Below are 20307 nucleotides of genomic sequence, written 5' to 3'. Positions count from 1 at the left end.
CTATTTGAGGGCTCGGTGGGGAGCCGTCCTAACTGGATAATTGGAGAACAGCCCTCTTGGAAACATTCCTCCTGCCCAGACCAAGCACTCCCTACTACCCTCACCCACTTAACTAACTGGCACAGATGAACCCGACCTCACTTGGCATTCCAGGGCCTTCTCCATCGCTGTTGGTCCTGTTCGATTGCAGTCTCAGCAGTCATCACTGCATTAGGTGGTGTTGCACGGACTGAAACTCTGCAGACCCTCCAATTGTCTGGCAGCTCTTGGGGGCAGGATCTCATCCCTTCAAGGGATGGAAGTCTCAATAGCAGAAATTTAATTGGCAGCTACATGTAATATCAGGTCCAGGGTCCCATTACTGGCCCTGCCTTTCGCCACCACTGCCCTATGAAATCCTGGCCTATATGACAAACTGCAGCTGCTTTCACAAGTCACTACTCTTTCTGATCTCCTTCAGCCTAAGTTAATTGCTGTCCTTCAGTTCAAATTACACCTTGCACACTTTAGAAGGTAGGCTTGAGAAAGGGTCTTGTGATATGGTAAATCACTGACACAAGAGTGACCTGAGGAACTAGTGGGATAGGATGTGCAGGTTTCAGTGCTACAATAGACAAGATCATGTCCCAGCTCTGAAGAAGAGGGCTCAAGTTCTGATGTTGTTGATCCAGGCTACCAATGGGGGGCTGTTGGGAATACAGGAAGAATATATTGGACAGTCTACCAATGAGCTCACACATACAATAGCTCAGGGCGTGAAAGCGCCCAGTTCCAAATGATGTTCGACATTAGCACAGAGCACAGAGACCATTCTGGTCAACATGGAGCAAGTGGAATTGACACATGTGTGGTGAACCACTGTATTATGGGATGTAAGGTCGGACCCGCACTACAGGTTCGCCGGTAGCCCCTGCCGGCTGGCTCCGCCCACTAAGATCTGTATAAATATGCGCGACCTCCATTGCTCTGCCATTTCGCCAGCTGCAGCAGGAGGCCATGAATCTGACTGTAATAAAGCCACAGTTGTACCGAATCTGCGTTTTTGTGCAATTGATTGCGCATCAATTTATTGCAGTCAGATTTTTTTCACAGAATGGATATCAGAATCAAACCAGATGGCCTGCAGCTGGATCCGCACTCACCCGACGCCAGAAAATACTTTACTCACTGGCTAGCATGTTTTGAGACCTACATCATTGCTGCGGACCCCGCGCCAACAGAGGTTCAGAAGATAAACGTCCTGTACTCCAGACTGAGCTCCAGCGTGTTACCGTTGATCCAAGATGCCTCGAATTACGCGAAAGCAATGGCACCCCTTAAAGAACACTATGCCCAGAAGACGAACACGTTCTTTGCCAGGCATGTACTCGCTACCTGGTGAGCCCATCGAAGACTCCTGGCGGGCCCTAATTCCACTCGTCTGGGACTGTGACTGTCAAGCCGTTATGGCCGCTGAACATGCTAATCTCCTCATGCGCGACGCTTTCGTGACGGGGATTGCGTCGGACCGTATCCGAGAACAATTACTGGAAGGGACCACGCTCGAACTAGTGGAGACGAAAACCTTGGTGCTCTCCATGATGGTCGCATCCGTAATGTACAGTCTTACCCCTCCCGCCGCGCTGCCCATCCTTCTACCCCTTCCTACCCCTCCTGGACTCCGCCGACGACCTCCTCAGCTGGGGCCCTGCCTTCCCAATATGCCTGTGCCGCATGCCGATCCGCGCATCCCGGGGGTCCCTGCTGCTACTTCTGCGGTCAGCAGAAGCACTCCCGCCAACACTGCCCGGCCCGCACTGCCGTTTGTAAATCCTGCAGTAAGAAGAACCACTTCGCGGCTGTGTGCCAGGCCCGCGTAGTCGCTGCGATCACGCCCGCTATCGCCCCCTTCCCCACACCAAACGCACAATGGGAGCCGCCATCGTATCCTCCCGGGGCCATGTGCAACCAATGGGCGCCGCCATCTTGTCCCCCTTCGGCCACGTGCGCCCATGGGCGCTGCCATCTTGTCCCAACCCCGCAATGTGTGCACCATTGGCGCTGCCATTTTGTTCCCCACAGGGTCTCCGGATATCCCGAGATCGGAACTGCACACGCTCGCCATCCGAAGCATCCGATGACTACCCGCAATTCGCTTTGATGACGCTGGACTAATCTCGCCCGCACAACCTGGCCACCGCGTCGACGACGGTGAAAACCAATGGCCACGTGACCTCGTGCCTGCTGGACTCCGGGAGCACCGAAAGCTTTGTACACCCAGATACGGTAAGGCGCTGCTCCCTCGCGGTCCATCCTGCCAATCAAAGGATCTCTCTAGCTTCCGGATCCCACTCTGTCCCGATCTGAGGCTTCTGTACAGTCACCCGCACTGTCCAGGGCGTAGAATTTAGTAACATCCACCTCTATGTCCTTCCTAATCTCTGCGCTGCACTCTTGTTGGGCCTGGACTTCCAGTGCAATCTCCAGAGCCTCACACTCAAATTCGGCGGGCCCTTACCCCCCTTACCGTTTGCGGCCTCGCGACCCTCAAGGTCGGCCCCCCTCCCTCTTTGCCAATCTAACTGCGGATTGCAAGCCCATCGCCACCAGGAGCAGACGGTACAGCACCCAGGACAAGACCTTCATCAGGTCCGAAGTCCAGCGGCTGCTTAAGGAGGGTATTATCGAGGCTAGCAACAGCCCCTGGAGAGCCCAAGTGGCGGTGGTTAAAACTGAGGAGAAACACAGGATGGTCGTGGACTACAGCCAGACCATCAATCGGTACACGCAGCTCGACGCGTACCCCCTCCCACGCATATCTGATATGGTCAATCAGATTGCGCAGTACCGGGTCTTCTCAACAATTGACCTGAAATTCACCTACCACCAGCTCCCCATCCGGACGTTGGACCGTCCATACACTGCCTTTGAGGCGGACGGTTGGCTCTATCACTTCCTTAGGGTCCCTCGGTCTTCCAAAGGGAAATGGATCGAGTGGTCGACCAGTACGGTTTGCGGGCCACCTTTCCGTACTTAGATAATGTCACCACCTGCGGCCATGACCAGCAGGACCTACTACACTGTATTATGGGATGTAAGGTAGGACCTGCACTACAGGTTCGCTGGACCCTGCCGGCTGGCTCCTCCCACTAAGACCTGTATAAATATGCGTGACCTCCATTGCTCTGCCATTTCGCCAGCTGCAGCAGGAGGCCACGCATCTGACTGCAATAAAGCCACAGTTGTACCCAATCTGCGTCTTTGTGCAACTGATTGCACGTCAACGTGGAATCACAGAGATGCAGTTGAGGGAAGGACAGGACAGACAACTCAACATTCCGGAGGGTACAGGGGCGGGAATCTCCGACCCTCCGCGCCGGAATCGCGGCAGGCGCGGGGCAGAGAATAGCCGTTCAGGCCGGAAATCCGGCGCAAAAGCGCTTCCACGATTCTCCTTGGACCCGCCAGTTCCGTGCGCGCGGCCGGCGCCGGTCGGGGTCCGTCGGAACACTCCGCGGTCGCCCAGCCAAACTCCCGCCGGTGTGGTTCACATGTCGTACCACCCGCCGGGAGCTGGGACCCGTGGCCGCACTCCTGGTGGGGGCAGGGGAGTATCTGACTCTGGGGGGAGGGCCTCAGCGGTGGCCAGGCCTGCGATCGGGGGCCACCGATCGGCGGGCCATCGCGATCTGGCAGGGACCTACCTTCCGCCCCGCGGGCCCGCTGTCTGGCCCCGCCATGTCGGCGGCGCCGTGCCGAGGTGGGCCACCGCGCACATGCCGGACCTGCTTGCGGCCGCCGTGCGCATGTGCGGCTGCACGGACTGGCTAGCAGTACCCCACCGGCAGCCAGAGCTGCGGGACGCACACCGGGGCTCTGCTAGCCCCCTGGAAAACGGAGAATCAACCCGGACCTTCGAGGAAAACGTCCGGAGTGATCCTCTCTCTTTTTCCAGCGGGCGTGGGGATTTAGTCCCCAGAAGGGAGAATCCCGCCCAGGATTTTCAGGCGAGACAGGAGGGGGTGTAAAAGAGGAGATGGTTTTTGCATTATTAATGAAGGATTCACTTACTGCAGTAAGGAGGGAGGATATCTTGGAAGGGTCTTTAAAAAGGCTTTGTGGGTAGAATTTAGGAATCCAAAGGGGGCAGTCACATTGCTGGGAGTGTATTACAGGCCCCCAAACATTGGATGGGAAATAGAGGAGCAGATATGTAGACAATTTACTGGGGTTTGTGAAAATAACAATTATAGGGTAATTATTTAAAGGAATTTCACAACATTAATTGGGATAGTCATTGAGTAAAGTGTTTAGAGGGGGTAGATTTCTTCAAATATATTCAGGATGTACAAAAGGTCCAAAAAGGGACAGTGCTGGTTTTAATTCTGGGGAGCAAAGCCGGACAGATGTCCGAGGTAGCAGTGGGGAGCATTTAAGTGATAGCAACCACAACAAAGGACAATTTAAGTTTGTTGTGGAAAAGGAAATGAGGTGGCCTGCATGAAAAGGTTTTGGATTGGGGCAAGGCAGATTTTATTAGAATAGGGCAGGATCTGGCCAAAGTAGACAAGGAACAGCTTCTTGTGGAAAAATCTACAGCAGAGCAGTGGGGGGGTGTTCAAAAAGGAAATGGGGAGAGTACAATGAGGAAACAACGAGCCCAGAGAATGTTGGATGTCTAAGAATACTCAGGACTGGATAAGAAAGAAGAGAGAGGTTTTTAGCAGGTACAGAGGGAGCAAATCAGCCGAGGCCTCAGTGGAATATAGCCTTCGTGGAATATTAAAAAATGCAAGAGGCAACTTAGGAAAGCGATTAGGAGAGCAAAGAGGGAGTATGAGAAAGCACTGAGAATCCCAAGATATTCTACAAGTATATTACGAGGAAGAGGATAACCTGGGAAAGAGTGTCCATTTGGGGCAATCTGTACATGAAGCCGGAGAACATTAGTAGGGTGTTAAATGAGTACTTCGCATCTGTCTTCACGCGGGAGAAGGAGCATGTAGGTACAGAATTTGGGGAGAGCGACTGTGAGCTTATTAAACAGTTTGACATAATAAGCTAATGTGGTTCTATTTTTCAAGAAGGATGGTAGAGATAAACCAGGAAATTACAGACCAGTGAGTCTCAGATCAGTGGTAAGGAAAATATTGGGAAAAAACCTGAAGGAGAAAATTAATCTCCACTTGGAGAGGCAAGGTTTGACCAGAGATAGTCAGCATGGCTTTGTCAGAGGGAGGTTATAGAATTTACATAGAATTTACAGTGCAGAAGGAGGCCATTCGGCCCATCGAGTCCGCACAGGCTCTTGGAAAGAGCACCCTACCCAAGGTCAACACCTCCATCCTATCCCCATAACCCAGTAACCCCACCCAACACCAAGGGCAATTTTGGACACTAAGGGCAATTTATCATGGCCAATCCACCTAACCTGCACATCTTTGGACTGTGGGAGGAAACCGGAGCACCCGGAGGAAACCCACGCACACACGGGGAGGATGTGCAGACTCCTCACAGACAGTGGCCCAAGCCGGAATCGAACCTGGGACCCTGGAGCTGTGAAGCAAGTGTGCTATCCACAATGCTACCGTGCTGCCCCAATGCTACCGTGCTGCCCGTTATGCCTAAAGAATTTGATTGAATTTTTCAAGGAGGTGATTGGATGTGTAAATGAGGCTAGTGCAGTCGATGTAGTTTATATGGATTTCAGCAAAGCCTTTGACAAGGTCCCACATAGGAAACTGATGAAAAAGGTAAAAGCACATGGGATCCAGGGTAACATGGCAAGTTGGATCTAAAACTGGCTTAGTGGTAGGAGGTTGAGGGTGGTGGTAGAAGGCTGATTGTCTGACTGGAGACCGGTGTCCAGTGGCATACCACAGGGACCAGTGCTGGGTCCCTTATTTTTCATCATATATGTAAACAATATAGATGAGAATGTGGGTGGGATGATAAGTAAGTCTGTAGATGATATGGAGATTTGCAGGGTGATTAATAGCAAGGAAGTGCCTGGTGGGAACGGGTTCCGGTACCTGCAGGTATGGGATTTTGTTCGGAGGCAGGTCCTGAGCTTTCCTCGCCTCTCACTAAAGGGACTACAGGATAAGGTATTGTCTAACACATGAGTTGGGAAGGGAAGGGTCTCGGAAATATAGAAGGAACTGATGGAGTGGGAAGGGGTACCAATTGGGGAGGTGAGGAGGAAGTGGGAGGAAGAGCTGGGAGTGGAGTTGGAAGTCGGGTTGTGGGGGAAGGCCCTGACGAGAGTTAATGCATCCTTGTCGTGTGCCAGGCTTAGCCTGATCCAGTTCTAGGTGGTCCACAGGGCTCACATGACTGTGACCCGGATGAGCAGGTTTTTTTGAGGAGGTGGAGGACAGGTGTGGGCTCTGTGGGGGAAGTCCTGCGAACCATGTACATATGTTTTGGCCTTGTCCGAGGCTGAGGGGATTTTGGCAGGGATTTTCAGATGTCATGTCAGAGGTCCTGGAAGGGAGGGTGACTCCGAATTCTGAGATGGCAATATTTGGAGTGTCGGAAGATCCAGGAGCCCAGGGGTGGGGGGGTGGGGGGGCGGGGGGGAGAGAGGCCACCGTTTTGGTCTATGCCTCCCTGGTGGCCTGGAGGCGGATTCTGCTGGGATGGAGGGACTCGGAACCTCCAAAGTCGGGGGTTTGGGCCAGTGACTTGGCAGGGTTTCTTAGGCTAAAACCTCACCTTAAGAGGAACACTACAGGGGTTCACTTGGAGGTGGCAGCCATTCATCGACTTCTTCAAGAAAAATTCCCCGTCAGCAGGGGTGGGAGAGGGGGGTGGGGGGTGGGGTTGAGAAGGGGGGGAGGCGAGGCATGGAAATGGCAATTAAGGGCAGGGAATCTAATGTGTAGGTAGTTAGGATTTAGGGTGGGGGGAGTTGGGTGTGTTATTTTGCGGTTTTTAAGTGTGTTGGATCTCTCTGTTTAGAATGTTAAAAATGTTAAAACTATAAATGCCTCAATAAAATATTTTCTAAAAAAAATAATGAGGAAGATGATCTTAGGTTTACAGGAAGATATAGATAACATAAGAGCATAAGAACATAAGAACTAGGAGCAGGAGTAGGCCATCTGGCCCCTCGAGCCTGCTCCGCCAGTCAATGAGATCATGGCTGATCTTTTGTGGACTCAACTCCACTTTTCAGCCCGAACACCATAACCCTTAATCCCTTTATTCTTCAAAAATCTCTCTATCTTTATCTTAAAAACATTTAATGAAGGAGCCTCAACTGCTTCACCGGGCAAGGAATTCTCTAGATTGACAACCCTTTGGGTGAAGAAGTTCCTCCTAAGCTCAGTCCTAAATCTACATCCCCTTATTTTGAGGCTATGCCCCCTAGTTCTGCTTTCACCCGCCAGTGGAAACAACCTGTCCGCATCTATCCTATCTATTCCCTTCATAATTTTATCTGTTTCTATACGATCCCCCGCATCCTTCTAAATTCCAACGAGTACAGTCCCAGTCTTCTCAACCTCTCCTCGTAACCCAACCCCTTCAGCTCTGGGATTAACCTAGTGAATCTCCTCTGCACACCCTCCAGCGGCAGTATGCCCTTTCTCAGGTAAGGAGACCAAAATTGAACACAATACTCCAGGTGTGGCCTCACTAACACCTTATACAATTGCAGCATAACCTCCCTAGTCTTAAACTCCATCCCTCTAGCAATGAAGGACAAAACTCAATTTGCCTTCTTAATCACCTGTTGCACTTGTAAACCAATTTTTGCGACTCATGCACTAGCTCACCCAGGTCTCTCTGCACAGCAGCATGTTTTAATATTTTATCATTTAAATAATATCCCTTTTGCTGTTATTCCTACCAAAATGGATAACCTCACATTTGTCACCATTGTATTCCATCTGCCAGACCCTAGCCCATTCACTTAACCTATCCAAATCACTCTGCAGACTTCCGGTATCCTCTGCATTTTTTGCTTTACCGCTCATCTTAGTATTGTCTGCAAACTTGAACACATTGCACTTGGTCCCCAACTCCAAATCATCTATGTAAATTGTGAACAATTGTGGGCCCAACACTGATCCCTGAGGGACACCACTAGCTACTGATTGCCAACCAGAGAAACACCCATTAATCCCCACTCTTTGCTTTCTATTAATTAACCAATCCTCTATCCATGCTACTACTTTACCCTTAATGCCATGCATCTTTATCTTATGCAGCAACCTTTTGTGTGGCACCTTGTCAAAAGCTTTTTGGAAATCCAGATATACCACATCCATTGGCTCCCCGTTATCTACCGCACTGGTAATGTCCTCAAATATTCCACTAAATTAGTTCGGCAGACCTGCCCTTTATGAACCCATGCTGCGTCAGCCCAATGGGACAATTTCCATCCAGATGCCTCGCTATTTCTTCCTTGATGATAGATTAAAGCATCTTCCCTACTACTGAAGTTAAGCTCACTGGCCTATAATTACCCGCTTTGTGCCTACCCCCTTTTTTAAACAGTGGTGTCACGTTTGCTAATTTCCAATCCGCCGGGACCCCCCCAGAGTCTAGTGAATTTTGGTAAATTATCACTAGTGCATTTGAAATTTCCTTAGCCATCTCTTTTAGCACTCTGGGATGCATTCCATCAGGGCCAGGAGATTTGTCTACCTTTAATCCCATTAGCTTGCCCATCACTACCTCCTTAGTGATAACAATCATCTCAAGGTCCTCACCTGTCATAGCCTCATTTCCATCAGTCACTGGCATGTCATTTGTGTCTTCCACTGTGAAGACCGACCCAAAAAACCTGTTCAGTTCCTCAGCCATTTCTTCATCTCCCATTATTAAATATCCATCTCTAAAGATGGGTTGGTCAGATGGACAGATCAGTGACAGATGGAATTTAACCCTGAAAGGTGTGGGGTGACACACTTTGGAAGTAGTAACAAGATAAGGAAAACTCAATAAATGGCAGGACATTGGGACATTCAGAGAAACAGAAATATCTTGGGATGCTGGTCCGCAGATCCCTGAAAGCGGCAGGGCAGGTTAACAGGGTAGTTAAGAAGGGACACTTGCATTTATCAGCCTTGGTATAGATTATAAGTCTTACAACACCAGGTTAAAGTCCAACAGGTTGGTTTCGATGTCACTAGCTTTCGGAGCGCTGCTCCTTCCTCACCTGAGGAAGGAGCAATGCTCCGAAAGCTAGTGACATCGAAACAAACCTGTTGGACTTTAACCTGGTGTTGTAAGACTTCTTACTGTGCTCACCCCAGTCCAACGCCGGCATCTCCACATCATAGATTATTAGAGGTTATGTTGGAGCTGCACAAAACTTTACTTGGGCCACAGAGTTCTGTGGAGTTCTGGTCCCCTCACTATAGGAAGGGTGTGATTGCACTGGAGAGGGACTGGTTGATTCCCTTATTTCCCATTTCTGTTACTTTGTGATTATTATTTTTGGTCCATGGATATTTAATGGACATGTATCTTTAAGTCGAGTAGAGGAAGTAAGGAACTCAAAAGTTGCAAAATAGTACAGTGTGCCATGAAGATTTAGATTTTGAAGGGAAGCTCTCAGACTTTCTGACATCTGAGAGATCAGAATATTTCGATTCAATTGGCTGGCTGGTGGCCAATGGATTGGCTAAGGACTGTATCCTGCCTGGCAACAGAGAATAATTGGGTTCAGCCAAGTGGGGGATTTTCAGAGGACCCAGGAGGAAAGATCCTAGACGCTGGGAGAAAAAATTGAGAGTTGCTCTCTCTCTCTCAGTTTCCTGCTTGCTGTTTGTGAGACTGCAGAGAAGTTTTGTGAACTTATGAATCTCGAGCGAAAATCATTACAGACTGAAAGCAAGGACATCCAACTGAAGGCCTAGACTAAAAAGAATCTATCTGGAGGATGTCCATCTCAAACAGAGACTTGCATCCTTTTACTTTTCGTATTATTCTTTTTTACAGCCCTCTTTCCCCTCTGTGCTTGTCTGTGTGTGTGTAGACAGTGAGGCAAGATAAAGAAGGAGGGTAGGAATTAGATAATAGTTAACCAGTTGTATTTGCTGCCTATTTAATTATAGTTTTTGTTATTAATAAAAAATAATTGTGTTTAAATTTACAAACTTGGTGACTGTCGTTATTAGGCAGCCAAAGACCAAAGATTTTTGATATTTAAAAAAAATGAATCGTTAATTTCAATTGTGTTGTGACTCCAAGTCAAGTGGGGCTGAAAGTGGGCATTAGCCCAGGGTGACATAACATAATTTGGGGGCTCAGTTCCATGATCTTTGGAGCAATAGACAGTGACGTTTGGCTACAGTATAAATTTTATAAAGTTTTCAATAGTATAACAGGATGGTTCTGGAAGTTGCTAAGGCTTTTCTTCAGGTGGACGACTTGTCTTTGGTTTATTTACAGGGACTTCTGAAAGACATGCTAATTGAATTGGCAAGTGAATTAAAAATAGAGGTGCTGGCTAAAGTTAGGAAGGTAGGGATAATTGAAGTGATTGCTCAGCATTTAAACTTTTCTTTTCCTCTCTCTTTTGCTTTCTCCTCCCGCTCTTTTGCTTTTTCCTCCCTCTCTTTTGCTTTTTTTTCCCTCTCTTTTGCTTTTTTCCCCCTCTCTAATTGCACCCTCCTCATTTCAACCTCCATTTGAAAAGCTCTATCTTTTTCTTTTTGCTGCATCCCTAATTGTTTCATTTGTAACTGGACCATAGCTGATTCCACTGATTTTTGCCACGATCCAGGCTGTGTTTCTGGCATCTCTCTCAAATTTAATTAAAATTAATAAAAGAGAAATTCCTGAAACAGCAGGATGAATCCTCAATGTTGGCTTACGTGTCCACGTTTCTCGAAAGACTCACAGGAGCTTGTCAGATCAGCTGAGAGCATTTAAAGATTTCAGGAGCAAGAATGAAAATGTGAACAGACAAACATGCTCGGTCCAGAACATTCCAGGCTGGAGATGAGGTATTAGTATTGTTGACATTGCAGGGCGAACCTCTGAAAGCAAAATTCAGTGGCCCCTATAAGCTAGTTAGGAGGGTGAGTAAAGTGACTGACCTAATAGATACTCCAGACAGTAGGAAGAAGGACTGATTTTGCCACATAAATATCATAGATTATCATAGAATTTACAGTGCAGAAGGAGGCCATTCGGCCCATCGAGTCTGCACCGGCTCTTGGAAAGAGCACCCTACCCTACCCAAGGTCAACACCTCCACCCTATCCCCATAACCCAGTAACCCCACCCAACACTAAGGGCAACTTTGGACACTAAGGGCAATTTATCATTGCCAATCCACCTAACCTGCACATCTTTGGACTGTGGGAGGAAACCGGAGCACCTGGAGGAAACCCACGCACACACGGGGAGGATGTGCAGACTTCGCACAGACAGTGACCCAAGCCGGGAATCGAACCTGGGACCCTGGAGCTGTGAAGCAATTGTGCTATCCACAATGCTACCGTGCTGCCCTATGTTGAAGAAATACCATCGCAAGAAAGAAGATAGCAAGAAACAAGTGTGTTAGGTGGTAGAACAAGAACAAAGAATAAAGACCAATACAGCACAGGAACAGGCCCTTCGGCCCTCCAAGTCTGCGCCGATCACGTGTCCTATCTAGACCAACCGCCTGTATCCTTCTATACCCCGCCTGTTCATGTGCCTATCCAGATAAGCCTTAAATGTCACTAACGTATCTGCCTCAACCACCTCACTTGGCAATGCATTTCAGGCCACCATCTGTGCAAAATACTTCCCCCGCACATCTCCACTGAACCTTTCCCCCCTCACCTTGAACTTGCGGCACCTTGTAATTGTCATTTCCGCCCTGGGAAAAAGCCTCCAACTGTTCACCCTATCTCCCTATCTATAGCCCTAATAATTTTATAAACTTCTATCAGGTCGGCCCTCAGCCTCCGTCTCTCGAGGGAGAACAATCTCAGTTTATTCAATCTCTCCTCATAGCTAATACCCTCTATACCAGGCAACATCCTGGTAAACCTTTTCTGTACTCTCTCCAAAGCCTCCACGTCCTTCGGGTAGTGCGGTGACCAGAATTGGACACAGTATTCCAAATGTGGCCTAACCAACGTTCTATATAATTGTAACATAATTTTCGAGCTTTTATACTTGATACCCCGTCCTATGAAGGCAAGCATGCCATATGCTTTCTTTACCACCATTTCCACCTGTGCTGCCACTTTTAAGGATCTGTGGACCTGCGTCCCAGATCTCTCTGTGTCTCTATGCTCCTGATGGTTCTGTCATTTATTTTATAGCTCCCACCTGAATTGGATCTACCAAAATGCATCACCTCACATTTGTCCAGGTTAAATTCCATCTGCCATTTCTCTGCCTAATTCTGCAGCCTATCTATCTTGTTGTATTCTCTGACAATCTTCATCACCATCCGCAACTCCTGCAATCTTGCCAATCAGACCCGCTAAGTTTTCTTCCAAGTAATTTATATATATTACAAAGAGCTGAGGTCCCAGAGCAGAAGTAGCGGAAGAGGACAGAGATGGAAAGAAAGGTCGACAGTTCACAGAATGACCGTCATGATACGACTAACAAATACGGACAACCTAGGACAATTGGAGACCGAGCTTGCCTACTTAGAGGAAGAACAGCAAAAGGATCTAATAAAGATTGTAATGACCTCCAATTGGCATTATTGGTTGGCCAATTGGAGTATGAGCTCCCTCAATGATAGCTCATTGAGGGGGCCCATATAAGCACCTGTGTAGGCTTTGTGAGGGAGTCCTAAGTTGACTGGAATGCTAGCAGCACTGTTTGGAGCTGCTCTTGTATATAAGTTATCGCAAATAAATACTGGTGTGGTGACGGAACCCCTGCCTCCTGTGGATTATTACAAAGATACTGACAAAATATGGGCAGAGTTGGAAGGACTCACCAGGATGCACTACGTGAACTAATCATGATGTAGACATGGGAAACTCCGAACCAATAAAGCATAATTCGTCTCGACTGAATCCCCAGAGATTTGCTCAGATGGAGGTGGAAATCCAGTGCATGATGGCTATGTTGCAGAAATAAGTGAAAATGGTGTGGTCCAGAAAACGCCAAGTAGGGTTTGGGAGATTGAGGGCTTTGTTGGTGGGCCTAGTGTTCTAGACCTTTTAAAATGGTGATGGAATATAGTTATTGGTCAGCCAAAGACCAAAGACTTTGGTTATTTAAAAAAAATTAATAGCCAATTTTAATTGCATTGCGACTTCAAGTGGAGCTAGAATTGACCACGCACTAGCCCAAGGTGTTGTAACCCTGGGATGGAGAATTTGAACTATGAAGAGAGGCTGGATGGGCTCAGGTTGTTTTCTTTAGAGCAGAGAAGGCTGAGGGGGGACCTGACTGAAGGTGCATAAGATTATGAGGGGTATGGACCGGGTGGATAGAAGCAGCTATTCCTCTTAGTTGAAGGGTCAATAACAAGGGGGCATAATTTGAAGATGCTGGGGATTTGAGGAAATAATTTTTCACACAGAGGGTGGTCGGAATCTGGAATGCACTGCCTGGGAGGGTAGTAGAGGCAGGAAACCTCAACCTTCAAAATGTATGTAGATGAGCACTTGAAATGTGATACACTCAAGGCTATGGGCCAAGTGCTGGAGAGTGGGATTCGTTTAGATTTACTGTAGTTTTTTCGGCACTGACTCAATGGTTCAAAGGGCCTCTTCTGTACTACATGACTCTACGGTTTACTCTCCAACAAGGCAGTCGTATCCACACTACTTCCATTATTGGCTCTGAGGCCAGTGTTGACAGAGGCCTCCAAAGAGTCACATCACTCCTACACTCTGATGCAGAACCATTGGGATGCTAAGATGACTTGGAGAGGCAGCTGCTATGTTAGTGTCACACAGCTAACTGCACTAAACAACTCTGACTCTGATTGAGATGCTGCATTCTATGGCCAAAGCTCAAAGTTCAGATCTGCTCTGAACCCCCCAGGAAGCTCAACAGCCTCCAATCTTCAAAGCTGTAGGCACTTGGGATATATACTCTGTCGGACAGCTAGAATAAGTCATGCACAGAAGCTGAGCACTATACCTTTTGTCAAGGGTGATTATAAATGAATTATCCCTGTTAAATATCACATATAGATTGAACTGATGTGTTCACTTTTCCCGCTGGCAGCAAACCCTCACTCGTGAGTTTCCCAGCGGCATGGGGTGGCTTCAGTGGGAAATCCTATTGACAAGCGATGGGAATATTGAATCCTACCACCAGTGCGTCACCACGAAACAGGCAGCTGGAGATGGGGAAATGGCAGACATGTTGAATAATTACTTTACCTCAGTATTTACAGATGAAAAGGAGGATAACTTACCAAATTCCTGAAAAGAATTAACAGTCAATAAAGGACAGGGACTTAACAGGCAGCTGGGGGTCCGGAGCATCCAGCCCAACATCTATTTTGTTCTGGATTTTGGGTTGTTATGATTATTTGTATTGAAGTGCAGGCAAGGTTCTTAAACCTAGACTGAAAAAAGGCCATCAGATGGTGGAAGTACACACGGCAATGATAATAATTGTGGGACAAGTGATATATCAGGATGGGAGGGACGGTTCGCTTAAAGGGAGGCCTTAGGGGAACTCAATATAGTTCCAAAAACAAGTAACAGGGCAGAGAGTAAAAAAATAGTCGGGAATCTAACTTTAGGAACTGCAGCTAATGCAAAAACTACAAGTATGCTTGTTAAACCAAAAGAGAGAACTAATAAATAAGCAAATAAAGCATCAGTACTGAGGAACAGGTTAGGGGAATAGCCCAAATTCCGAGTTCTCAGTACTAATGCAGGAAGTGTAAGAAGTAAACTAGATGAGCTGCAAATGTAAATGCAAATTGAAGATTATGATCTAGTAGCTATTACTCAGACATGGCTGCACAATGGTCGGGACTGAGAACTAAATGTACCTGGTTATAAAGTTTACAGGCGGGACAGGGAAGATAACAGAGGGAGTGGAGTAGCCTTACTGATTAGAAATACTATCATCTTAGGGTTGAGGCAGGATATAATGAGGGGAAAGCATCCAGTGGAGACCATATGGGTGGAACTGAGGAATGAGAAAGGATCTAAAACTGTAATGGGTGATGTGTTTCTACCCCCGGTAGCAGTTCTGAGGTGGCAGATTGTACAAATGCGGAAATTAGGCAAGTGTGTAGCAAAGGCAGAGTAGTATCAATGGGAGATTTTAACTTGCACATAGATTGGGAGAGGCAGACGATCACCTGTCAGAAAAGAAGTGAATTTATGGAATGTTTCCAGGATAGTTTCCTACAGAATTATGTTCTGGATGCAACAAGGACAGAGGCAATATTAGATTTAGTTATGAGTAATGAGTCAAATTTAATTAACACCCTAACTGTGTGTGACCATTTATCAAATAGTGATCACAACATGATTGATTTCAGTGTAGCATTTGAAAGTGAAAAGCATGATTTAGATACTAAAATTTTAAACTTGGGTCAGACTGACTTTCACAAGATGAGACAGAGACTGTCCACAGTAAACTGGGAAGATCTGTCAATAGATCAATCAACGTGATAGGGAGCACGTAAGTCCATGTGAGTGTAGTGTATTGTACCCTGATGAAGCCTGTAGCACAGAACAGCTCTCTTATTCTACTTTGGCAAAGAGATGTTGGTATATTCCTCCTGGCATTGGGAACTCTGAGTTGCAAATTGGAAGATGCCACTGATGTCATGTTGGAAGGAATGTTACATAAAGGTTAAGGGTCACAGTAGCTTGACAGCCGTTTACAGTCCTGTTTATTGCCTGGTTCAAAGGTTGAGTTGTGGCTGCAACAGGTGACAAAGCTGGATGATAGCCTCCTTTGCGGCTGTCTGACAAGATTCGCCTCAATGAAATTAAGGTAGGAAAAACTCTCCTTGAGGAATTGCTGTGGGCATGACCTCCTGCACACTGAGCTGTTTCCCCATCTTTTACCAACTGCTCCTATTCTATACTGTGGTCTTGGCTGCAAGCCTACACCTTCAACCCCAAATGATGTTCAACCCCAAAGGCACACCTACTCATGCCTTGAGGGAAAACATTTTGAAGGCAAACAAAAACAGTCAGCCTATCAAAACATCTGCAGCAGAAATAAAAATTCAATTCCAGAAATCATAAAATAGGGCACAAAACACCCGGAATCCACAAAAGGACAAAACAGCAACTGACCTGTCAATAAGACTTTTAAATCGCACTGTTGAAGAGTCCTTGTCACAAATTGCTGAGCAAATTTATCACGTGATGAGACAGATACTGAGGCAGCCCAATTACATTTTAAAAAGTCTTACAACAGTAGGATCCTTATTCTAAAATTATACCGACGTCTTGAATTATTTTGGCATGGATCCCAACAGAGGAGCCCTGTCCAACATAGTAGGTGCCTCAATGCCAATATCAATGAATTTTGGGTCACCATTTACAGGACATAATTGTAAAATTAGAAGGAAATTTGAAATAAAACTCCCCTGCCAAATCCACAATGACATTCAAAAAGCTTGTTTGCTACACCTTCCTTCAGTAAAGTATGTTCATTACCAAAGCTACAAAGTAACAGCCAAAACTCAACTTACTACCCCAATGGATCAAAATAGCTGACACAGTTCGAAGATACATTACCAGTAGCCATTGTAGGCAAATGTTAAGGGAAGGGGTTACAGAGCGCTGCTAATTGAGATTGAACTACCAGTATTAAAACCTGAATCTTAAAATGGCATAAAATGGAAATAATTTATGTACAGAACTAAACCAGCAATCATTAGCCTGGTGAGAGGGAACTAAGACTCAGGAGTAACATCAACAGTGGATTTTGGACTTCTGCCAAAACATCCCAGACCACCCCAACTCACGATTGTATGGCAGGGATATCGTTACAACACTTTTCCACTATGTAAGTGAGGGTTTGCGCAAGTGGATGAGGGAAACAAAATGCCTCCATTTGTTGTGGAACTTTCAAGAAATTCAAAATAAAGCAAAAGAGACAAGGACTTGCTATAATGGGCCATGAACCGAATTAATTTCCCTCTCCGTTAATGCCACCAATAAGTTCGCTGGACTGTAAAATTTCAAACTGATTGCCTTTAAAAATTGCTTTAGAATTTCTCAGCCAAGAATACCTGATGTGGCCAGAAATCCATTGGTCTTTTGAAACATCTAAGCACCAGAGAAAACATTGGTTGACTGACACCTCTAGGCTTACATTCACACTGTAATGAAGTTACTGTGAAAATTCCCTAGTCGGCACACTCTGGCGACTGTTCGGGTACACAGAGGGAGAATTCAGAATGTCTAATTCACCTAACAAGCACGTCTTTCAGAACTTGTGGGAGGAAACCGGAGCACTCGGAAGAAACCCACGCTGACACGGGGAGAACGTGCAGACTCTGCACAGACAGTGACCCAAGCCAGGAATCGAACCTGGGACCTGGCACTATGAAGCAACAGTGATAATCACTGTGTATTTTTGCAAGGTTAAGCTGTTTCACGTTCTGTAGTTTCAGCTATTGAAACTTTAAATGGTCTGGATCATTGACACTTTTATTGTTCTATAGTAAAAGGACTTTTTAAAAACATTGTGGGATGTTACAAATGAATGACTTTTTTAAAAAAAGGCTTTATTCTGCACATGCAATTGTTACTATTTGGTTCATTGGTTATATACACTGTATGAAGGGTCACTGGGAATGGGAGTACCACATATTGGCATGGGGCATGAGGAGGACCTTTTGAACTTACTTTTCAATAGGTTCCATCAAGCATTCTCTCATGATTGATGATACCTCTATACTGTGAATCATCACTGTAAAAAGCTGGCCTGACTCCAGGAAAGTTGCGGAGGACTAGGACAGGAGAATCTGCGCAATGATCTGGGCAAGTTGGCCCCAGCTAGCCTGCACCCTTAAAAGGCTCTGGTGAAAACTGGAAAGCACAGAATGGGGTGAGAATCTCAGAACTGCCTACAATTTTTAAAGAGCGCCGAGTCATCCCAAATCAGTGAAAGTCAAGGCCCATATTACAGCTGCAGCAGGTTCAAGGAAAATTGACAATAATGGAAATATCTCACAAATAAACATGTTCCAATGAGCAGTTTTAATCTTTATATTTGGCAGCAAAAAGGAACATATGGAGTATGCTTAAAATAATTAAAATGGTTTACCTTAAACTCTGTCTCAATATTGGCTAATTGTGCTAGTTCATTACTTAATTCCAAAGATGTATGAACCGGGTCTTCACTCGATAGAGACAAATGAGTGGCACTTGCTAATCCCTTGTACGCATTCATCCTGGACCTGGAATGGCTAAAAGAATCTCGTTTTTGTTTCTCAGCACACTCGCTGCATTTGCAAAAATAGTCATGGGGTTTCTCAATCCGTGCTCCCTTCAATAGAAGTATATGTACAATCTCGTATTCCTGGCAATGAGAAGCAAGAATAACGGGAGTGATATCTTGGGAGAAACGCGTTCCATCCTCGTCGTAGGCGTAGAAATCATCATCCCGAAGTTCTTGCTCAAGCGGGCTGATGGCCAAACGCTGCCCTCGAGCAAAGGCCGGATGATTTAAAATTGCTTCTACTATCCTCACATAACCTTTACTAATTGCCAGCAGTAACCCATCGCCGATCCGCGCAAGATTGTCTTTTTTCAAAAGGAGCTCGGTTACTTCTAAATGCTCATTTCCCACTGCAAGTTGTAAAGCATTCTGTCCCATGTAATCAACGCAGTTGAAATTCAAAGTCTTTGATTCCTCCAGCATCTTGCGTACCACCGGTATATTTCCATATTCTGCTGCATCTAGAAAGCGTTCCTCTTCAGATGTCAAGTTTTTACCCCTCTCATTGAACATGTAGGCTGGACCTCGGACGGCCTGTCTCCTCCCTTTCTCACGGAGTGTAGTATGTCTCCGGTGCATGGCTTCAATGTCGCTGTTATCCAAACTACAAGAGGAAAAAAAAGACATAAAATAATACACAGGTATTGAATTTGCTAATAGCAAGAAGGTGTGAATAAAAAGCCAAGTTGACAATTAGTATTTTGGGGAATAAAATGCAGTAGGATAAGCCCCCAATATAAAATGCTTAAGTACTGTAATTAGGTTAGGTTATGTAGCAGTTAGGTAACTGCTTTACATCAGTGACAAGTAGTTTAGGATGAACATTGATGCAAATCTCATTTTATATTCATAAGTCTCAGCAACCAATTCTAAAAGGTTGCTCTAGGTTTCGGATCTATTGCATTGAACTGCTGTCCGATGTGTACTCAAGTTTTAAATGTCATTTTTCGGGCAGCACGGTAGCATAGTGGTTAGCACAATTACTTCACAGCTCCAGGGTCCCAGGTTCGATTCCCGGCTTGGGTCACTGTCTGTGCGGAGTCTGTACGTTCTCCCCGTGTGTGTGTGGGTTTCCTCCGGGTGCTCCGGTTTTCTCCCACAGTCCAAAGATGTGCAGGTTAGGTGGATTGGCCATGATAAATTGCCCTTAGTGTTCAAAATTGCCCTTAGTGTTGGGTGGGGTTACTGGGTTATGGTGATAGGGTGGAGATATGGGCCTGGGTAGGGTGCTCTTTCTAAGAGCTGGTGCAGACTCAATGGGCTGAATGGCCTCCTTCTGTACTGTAAATTCAGTGATTTTGGATATTTTAAATTTTAAGCTCCTCTGATTCCTAATAAAGCTTACTTAAAATTCAGAATTGGGGAGCAGCGCTCAAGTACTGACATATAGAGAAAGGGTGGTGGAGAGGGAAAAAAGTAATGATATTTCTCTGATGCACGAAGATGGCTTCTAGCACTTCCAAATCTTGTTTCAATACTTCTTCCTTCTAAGCTTGAGATGCTTTTCTCTGGCAAGCTGTCTAGTTTCTTTGTAGGTTAAAGACCATTTCAAATATACAGTAAGTATATGCCAGACACTCACTGATTTTAGAACAATAAAGCAGTTCTTTATCTCAGCAGCAAGAAAGAGAGAGAAAGGGAGTCCCTTCTGCTTTCAAGGTCTAGCCACTTTTGCCCAGCTCTCTCCGAAGCATAGCACAGGAACCAATCACTGACTGTTGTCAGCCAGAACACTGTCCCTGGCCAACCCATAGGTTGCCAGCCAGCCAATTAAACCAACTTCCTCCAAAGCTGGTTCTTAAGATTCACCCGGCGCTAATGAGTGTGTTTTCCTTTCTCCAAAAAAACAAATCCTGGAAATACTGTCCTCACTCGCAGGCTACTTCAGTTTAAGTCTACTACCTAAAGGCACATTCCGATTATGGGTCCACGGACCAAAAATAATTTTAAAAATAAAATTTTAAA

The 20307-nt window shown here is 46.1% G+C and overlaps 1 protein-coding gene across 1 annotated transcript in view; it reads right to left on the bottom strand.

The window, feature by feature from the left end:
- The window catches only part of LOC140426985 (short transient receptor potential channel 7), a 246113-nt gene that overhangs the window by 149390 nt on the left and 76416 nt on the right, over window positions 1–20307 (bottom strand). Inside the window, exon 2 of the mRNA XM_072512340.1 lies at window positions 18169–18946. Coding sequence (XP_072368441.1) covers window positions 18169–18946 — 778 coding nt within the window. The remainder of the gene's footprint in view (window positions 1–18168; window positions 18947–20307) is intronic.

This window comes from Scyliorhinus torazame, chromosome 7, assembly GCF_047496885.1.
Source record: "Scyliorhinus torazame isolate Kashiwa2021f chromosome 7, sScyTor2.1, whole genome shotgun sequence".
NCBI lineage: Eukaryota > Metazoa > Chordata > Chondrichthyes > Carcharhiniformes > Scyliorhinidae > Scyliorhinus > Scyliorhinus torazame.
The sequence above is the reverse complement of the archived record's forward strand: the minus strand, read 5'-3'. Positions and strand labels throughout refer to the sequence as shown.